This window comes from Penaeus vannamei, chromosome 29 (genome assembly GCF_042767895.1).
Source record: "Penaeus vannamei isolate JL-2024 chromosome 29, ASM4276789v1, whole genome shotgun sequence".
In the NCBI taxonomy this organism is placed as follows: domain Eukaryota; kingdom Metazoa; phylum Arthropoda; class Malacostraca; order Decapoda; family Penaeidae; genus Penaeus; species Penaeus vannamei.
This window is the reverse complement of record NC_091577.1, coordinates 4,228,204-4,235,703: the sequence shown is the minus strand read 5'-3', so window position 1 is coordinate 4,235,703 and position 7,500 is coordinate 4,228,204. Positions and strand designations below refer to the sequence as shown.

Here is a 7,500-nt window from a genome sequence, read left to right as displayed (position 1 = left end):
CGATGCATCTCCCAGTGCCGTGTATGTGTGTGGCAACGATGGCACGCATTTATAGAGGTTGATACACTGTAATGCTCTAGGGAATATATACATAAAGTCTAAAACCTTATAAAAGAAGAAACGTATTTCAGTTACAATAAGTAATTGAGTCAAAAGATTGCACAACTGGGGGATTTTCTCAAACAAACGGATGAACATCTTGATCATGATTGGCCACGTAATCGAGAAGAAAAACAAAATATGTCAGTATCAAAAAGAAAAGAAAGAAAATGAAGAACTAAAGTAATAGATAGCAAAAGAGTAATTCCAGGAGCAATAGAGGGATGATGATAACGATTATTATCATCATTGTCATTATCTTTACCAAAGCCATTACAAATATAAACACTGTCACAATAACAATAACGATAACATTAATAAAAAGGGTAATGACGATTCGCCTCACATCGATTCCACCCTTCCATCCGTAGTCCCTGCTTCAATACTTCGTTTTCTTTCATAGATGCAGCTTAGAGTCCAGTTCTTTATAATATGGGTAGCTATGATATTTCTATTACTTACATTTTCTCTCCTTTCGTACACACTGACACACAAAGAAAGTGGTGTGAGTGCCGCCATTACTATTTAGGGCGTAACTCTTTCGAAACGATGGTTTTCATGTCGTTATGCTACTATAAATAACTAATTTAGTAGCATTTTTTTTTCAATTTTGGGTCATTGCTCGTTACTTTACGGAGTGTTCAGCTTGGAAGAATGTGGAAATTGGCTTCACTGTAACCATGTGTAGTTCATCTCACAACTAACTTCTTTGAGCTTACGCATATATATTGCATACTGTATACATATCAGAAAATTCGAACGTTGAGCAAGCCATCATTCATTTGTTATTAGAAGTGTCAAGCAGAGTCATGGTCCCCCTCTGCTGCATTTAGATCAAGTCATTCTAGAGCAATGGTCGGTGAACAGGAATAAATTACCCCAGAGAAGTAAATCTATAAATTCTTTAATGCATTCGGTATGAGTGATACCTTAGTAAACCCTCGGTCTTCTCGAATGCACCCTGCATCACAGGCACATATCTTGAATCTGGCAGCAACCCAGCCCCACGCCGTGTCATGCACTCGAATCCGGATGTCCAATTCACCAGGAGCTACTGGGGTGCAGGTGTTGCGAATAAAGTTCTTCAGTTCTGCAATGTTGTTGTTTTGTGTGTGTGTGTGTGTGTGCCATTCTATAGGCCAGAATAAGTGATAAAATATGTTTATGGATTTGAATTTCTGAATGTGCATCACATCCATGAATCTTATGAGGCGAATGGCTCATACACTGGTGTACTTTAAAGCCAGGAGTTAATTCGCCTTCTCAATCAGTTGTGCGATTCTGACCTTCGCCTATCATTTCCACAATATTTTAAAGTTCTTTAGATTACGAAGAGTAATAGTAACTGTAACTCATCACACACACATACACATATATATGTACACTCACACACACACACACACACACACACACACACACACACACACACACACACACACATATATATATATATATATATATATATATATATACATATATATATATATATATATATATATATATATATATATATATATATATATATATATATGTATATATGTACACACATATATATGTACACACACAGACACACACACACATATATATGTGTGTGTGTGTGTGTGTGTGTGTGTGTGTGTGTGTGTGTGTGTGTGTGTGTGTGTGTGTGTGTGTGTGTGTGTGTGTGTGTGTATGTGTGTGTGTGTGCGCACACACACACACACGTGTAACATTAATGATATCAGTATGTCAATATGTGTCTGTGTGGCTAAAACTAAAACATTTATGGTAGAGATCGACAGTTTATGTGATTTTCTAATTTATAAAGAAAATTTGGAAGAAAAATATTATTCTGATTCATGCATTGTGCAGTGTTTGAAGACCGTCCTCCGGCTGACATAAAGAAGACTTCTCGCTGAGAACTAGCGCGCCGGGAAACACCTTCAACAGAGATCCAGGAAAATGCTCGGGTCGAGGTCGGCCAGGAACTCCCCGTCGGAGCAGGTGGTTCCGTCGGAGATGAGGTCCACGAAGGCGCCGTTCACGACCAGCCAGGCGATGTCGCAGCCACAGCGGAGAGGATTGCCTTGAGGAAATAAAAACAATAATTAAGACCTAAATTCACCATATACTGCTACTGAACTGTCGGGTCACCAAGATGGCGGACATTTTCTCCAGGTCGAATCCCTGATAAGAAGAAAATTCATGCATCCATATCAACGCCGAACGATCTTTCAGGAAGCCGAATATCCCCTTTCCGATCTTCTATTACTTCAGGTAGGAAGCTTACCTCTTTAAACTTTTATTTCCCCGTGTAGCATCGATCATTTGCAAAAACTGGAGTGTAGCAGTCTTTTATATATATATATATATATATATATATATATATATATATATATATATATATATATGGGTGGGTGCTTGCGGCGTGTGGACACGCCCTGGCCCTGTACCAACTCCTGCCCCCTAGCCCCCTGGGGTTAATGGGAGGCTCGGGGGAGGTGGGCCTTGCTAGTCCTCCTCCCCCCAGATATAAACCAATCGGCAGTGAAACGTATAAATGGAGAGGCTGGGAGGAGGGGAAAAGCCCCTCCCACCCAGCAAATGAGGCGGACTTTGGGCCCTGCTGGGAGGGCGACTGCTGGAGCGCAGGCTGGGAACGGGGACTACCCGTCTCGCCTGCGCTCTGGTGGCCGCCAGCCCAGAGTGAAGCTTGTGGGGGTAAGCCCTCGGGAACCCCACAGGTGGATGATGGGGCACGCAGCCCGCCACCCCCTTTTATATGGGGCAACGTCGGTGGGGGTGGCAGAGGTGGCATCCACCCGGAGCGACTGCCAGAGGCTGAACCTCAGGCGGGAAGTCAGGGTGGGGGCTTGGAACGTCCGTTCTTTGCGTCAGGATGATCGGTTGCCTCTACTGTCGAGGGAACTGGGGAGGCTGAGAGTTGAGGTGGCTGCTCTCTCGGAGGTGAGGAGGCCTGGCAGCGGCACGACCTGTGTAGGTGGCTACACCTATTACTGGTCGGGCCGCAGCGATGGCCACCATCTCCAGGGAGTAGCCATTGCCGTCTCCAGCAGACTCCAGCCCTCGGTAGTAGAGGTTACTCCTGTTGATGACCGTATAATGGTATTGAGATTGAAGCTTTCTTTTGGCTTCATGTCTCTTATTGCTGTGTACGCTCCTACCGATGTTTGTAAACTTGACGTGAAAGAGATGTTCTACGCCAAACTTACATCTGTGGCAGACAGATGTCCCCGACGAGATATTCGCATTGTTCTGGGCGACTTCAATGCAGTATCTGGCTGTGATCGAGCTGGCTATGAGATGTCTGTCGGTCCCCATGGTTCAGGAGCTGATGCCGGTAGCGAGAATAGCCTCCTTTTCCGGGACTTTGCTAGGTCCCAGAAATTGAGGATTTCTGGCTCCTGGTACCAGCGCCCAGACCCACATCGCTGGACATGGTACAGTGATGCGGGTAACGCAGCCAAGGAGATCGACCACATACTTGTTAGCACTCGTTGGAGGATCCTTCAGAATTGCAGGGTGTACAGGAGTGCTGAGTTCTGTGGTACTGACCATAGATTGGTTGTAGCTACCCTCCGAGTCCACTTCAAAACCCCCCAGCGGTCAAATGATCACCCTAGGGTGTTTCATTTGGACAGGCTGAGGGAGGAGGAGTGTGCCCGCGGGTTTGCTGAGGCAATCTCTGATCGTTTCGCAGTGCTTGGCAGTCTGACAGACCCTGTTCTTCTGTGGGATACCTTTAAGCATGAAACGCTTGATGCAGCTCAAGATACGATTGGTATACGCCCGAGAGCAGTACAGAATTCCATCTCGCGGGAGACACTGGAAGCCACAGATGCATGTCGTGCGGCTCGTCTGACAGGGGATCGGGAATTGCACCGTTCTCATGTGCGCAGAACTCGGTCCCTGTTAAGAAGGGACAAGGAACAGTTTATTAGGAGTCTTGCAGAGGAGGTAGAAGGCCATTTCTTAGTAAATGACCTTCGTCCTGCATACCAAGCCCTGAGAAAGCTGAACTCCAAGCCCTCTTCACAGGTGACAGCAGTTCGCTCAGTAAGTGGTCAGATCGTTTCGGATCCTGTTGCGGTGCGGGGACGTTGGGCTGAGTATTTTGAGCAGCTGTACCAGGTTGACCCACCAACAGTTAACTTGGATGCGGGTAGTGTCGAGATCCCGCTGCCGGATCCACCTATCAGTGAGGACCCTCCCTCCCTAACTGAAGTTAGGGGGGCGATTTCCAAGCTGAAGAGTGGTAAAGCAGCTGGTATCTGCGGCATACCAGCTGAACTGTTAAAGGCTGGTGGTGAACCTATGGCACGGGGGTTACATGCTGTCCTGGCTGCCATCTGGCAGTCCGGTTCCGTTCCTCCTGACCTGTTGAGGGGTGTGGTCATCCCTCTCTGGAAGGGGAAGGGGGACCGTTGGGACTGCAGCAATCACCGAGGCATCACACTGCTCAGTGTACCAGGCAAGGTTCTCGCCCACATCCTTCTGAGACGTATCAGAGACCATCTACTGAGGCACCAGAGACTGGAGCAATCCGGATTCACTCCTGGTAAGTCCACAATAGACCGTATCCTCGCGCTTCGAGTCATTGTAGAGCGCCGTCGTGAGTTCGGGCGTGGGCTGCTTGCAGCCTACATCGACCTCAAGAAGGCGTTCGATACGGTGCATCGGGAGTCACTTTGGGAGATCCTGAGGCTGAGAGGAATACCAACAAGGATTATTGGACTAATAGCAAGCCTGTATACTGGTACTGAAAGTGCTGTAAAGTGTGGTGGGGGCCTGTCGAGCTTCTTTCCTGTTAGTTCAGGAGTGAGGCAAGGCTGTGTCCTTGCACCAACTCTTTTCAACACTTGCATGGACTGGATACTGGGCAGAGCTACTGTTCAAAGTCATTGTGGGGCAACGCTGGGCAATATCAAGGTTACAGACCTTGACTTTGCTGATGACGTTGCCATTCTATCTGAGTCTTTGGAAACCCTAGTGGCGGCTCTCGATGCATTTAGCAATGAAGCAAAGCCCCTGGGTCTAGAGGTCTCCTGGACCAAGACCAAGGTCCAGGAATTTGGGGACTTGATAGGAGAACCTGTTCAGTCGGTACGTGCTTGCGGCGAGGACATTGAAGTCACAGAGAGCTTTACATACCTTGGTAGTGTAGTTCATAACTCTGGGCTGTCAGACCATGAAGTCAGCAGACGGATTGGCCTGGCAGTAGGGGTCATGAACTCTCTCAACAAAAGTATTTGGAGATGTCGGTACCTGTGCAGAAGGACCAAGCTTCGGGTTTTCAAGGCCCTGATAATGCCAGTTTTGCTTTACGGTAGCGAAACCTGGACATTGTCCTGTGCCTTGGAGGCTTGTCTTGAAGCCTTTTGCAATAGGTCCTTGCGCCAGATCATGGGGTACTGTTGGCGGGACCATGTGTCCAACCAACGGTTGCACCGTGAGACTGGCACAAGCCCTGTTATCTGCACAATCCGTGATCGCCAACTCAGGCTATACGGCCACCTGGCTCGCTTTCCTCAGGATGATCCTGCCCATCAGGTCGTCTCTATTCGAGACAACCCTGGGTGGAGGAGGCCTGTGGGACGACCGAGGAAGTCATGGCTTGGGCAGATCGACCAAACCTGCCGTGAAAAACTAGAGATGGGCCGAGTCCCTGCCTGGCGTCTAGCCATGAGGGATCCTCGTAGGTGGAAGCGAAGGGTGGATGCGGCTATGCGCCCCCGTCGGCGTCAGCCCCTATGATGATGATGATGATATATATATGTATATATATATATATTTATATGTATATGTATATATATATATATATATATATATATATATATATATATATATGTGTGTGTGTGTGTGTGTGTGTGTGTGTGTGTGTGTGTGTGTGTGTATTTTTATATATGTATGTATATATATGTATATATGAATTTTATATATATATGTATATACATATATATATATGTGTATATATACATGTATATATATATATATATGTGTGTGTGTGTGTGTGTGTGTGTGTGTGTGTGTGTGTATGTGTGTGTGTGTATTATGCAAATGTATATATGTATGAATATATATGTATATATAAATTTAATTATATATATATGTATATACATATATATATATATATATATATATATATATATATATATATATATATATATATATATATATATATATATATATATATATGTGTGTGTGTGTGTGTGTGTGTGTGTGTGTGTGTGTGTGTGTGTGTGTTCTGTATACACAGACGTATATATATATATATATATATATATATATATATATATATATATATATATATATATATATATATGTAGGGGAAATGTTTAGTGAAAAATAATCTTATATTGCATGAGGGGCGATTGTTGATATAAGGAGGACGGATATGTTACGTGTGTGTTAGGGCTGCAAACTCCCTGAAGCGAAAATACGGGACAGGAGCCAGGCGCCACCCTTGACCTAACCCCTCAGAAAATTCACAATTGTTAAAGTGTCTCAACAGGTTTTAATAAAATCCTAACCCTGTTTTTAGGCTTCTCTATTCAGACAATATAATAGGCTTCTCTATTCAGACAAAATAAACAAACATGAACTTTATTGGTGCTATATTTTAAGTAATGAAAATGAAGTTTGTTAGATATCTTCCGTTCAAATAACAATTTAGCTGCGCAACCAACTGAAATCCAAAGTAGAGTAGTAAATGTTCAGCCTTTTAATATACAAAAACAAACTAACAAAGCTTCATAAATATTCGAACTATAAAACAAAATAAACAAATGTTATGAAATAGAACATGATTAAAAGTACTAAAGACTTGAAATACTACTAAGCTGGACTAACTTCGGACTCGTTCTTAAATAATACGAGGATCGCGACGATTGCAAAAACGCACATTAGCAACAAATGCATAATTAGGATAGATTGATAAACCAGGAAGCACTACCAGGTCACAGACAAATATAATTTACACAAAGGCGCAATTTCAATTTAAAGCTGGAGGGGTAAAACCCTCAAAATTGCCGTCATGTACTCGTATCTATATACAAAATCCTGAGAAATTACATTTTGCTGAGAATTAGGCAAAACCTGGGGGGTTGTTCACCCCTCGCTCTCCATCATCTCCGACCCTGTATATACTATACTAATTATCTTTGTTGAATTGTGAATATCTTCTCTTAAGGAAGGGGTTTAGTTTTACTAAGCGTAATCACTCAGAAATGGCCAATTTACGAGAACTCCCTCATCACTTGATTGAAATTCAGTAGTTTCCTGCAAGAGTACTACTTCAGAATTGATCCTTCATTATGATATTTGCTTTTTTATTGATTGTAAACGATACGGGAAGAAGTGCGTCTAGTATCAGTTCATAAATTAACGCGTCATTCGGTTCCA

At 43.9% G+C, this 7,500-nt stretch overlaps 1 protein-coding gene across 1 annotated transcript in view; it reads right to left on the bottom strand.

Annotated features, from left to right (window-relative positions):
• Positions 1 to 1,866: 1,866 nt before the first annotated feature.
• The window catches only part of LOC113816479 (oplophorus-luciferin 2-monooxygenase non-catalytic subunit), a 13,810-nt gene continuing 8,176 nt past the window's right edge, over positions 1,867 to 7,500 (bottom strand). Inside the window, exon 6 of the mRNA XM_027368522.2 lies at positions 1,867 to 2,164. Coding sequence (XP_027224323.2) covers positions 2,022 to 2,164 — 143 coding nt within the window. The 3' untranslated portion in view covers positions 1,867 to 2,021. The remainder of the gene's footprint in view (positions 2,165 to 7,500) is intronic.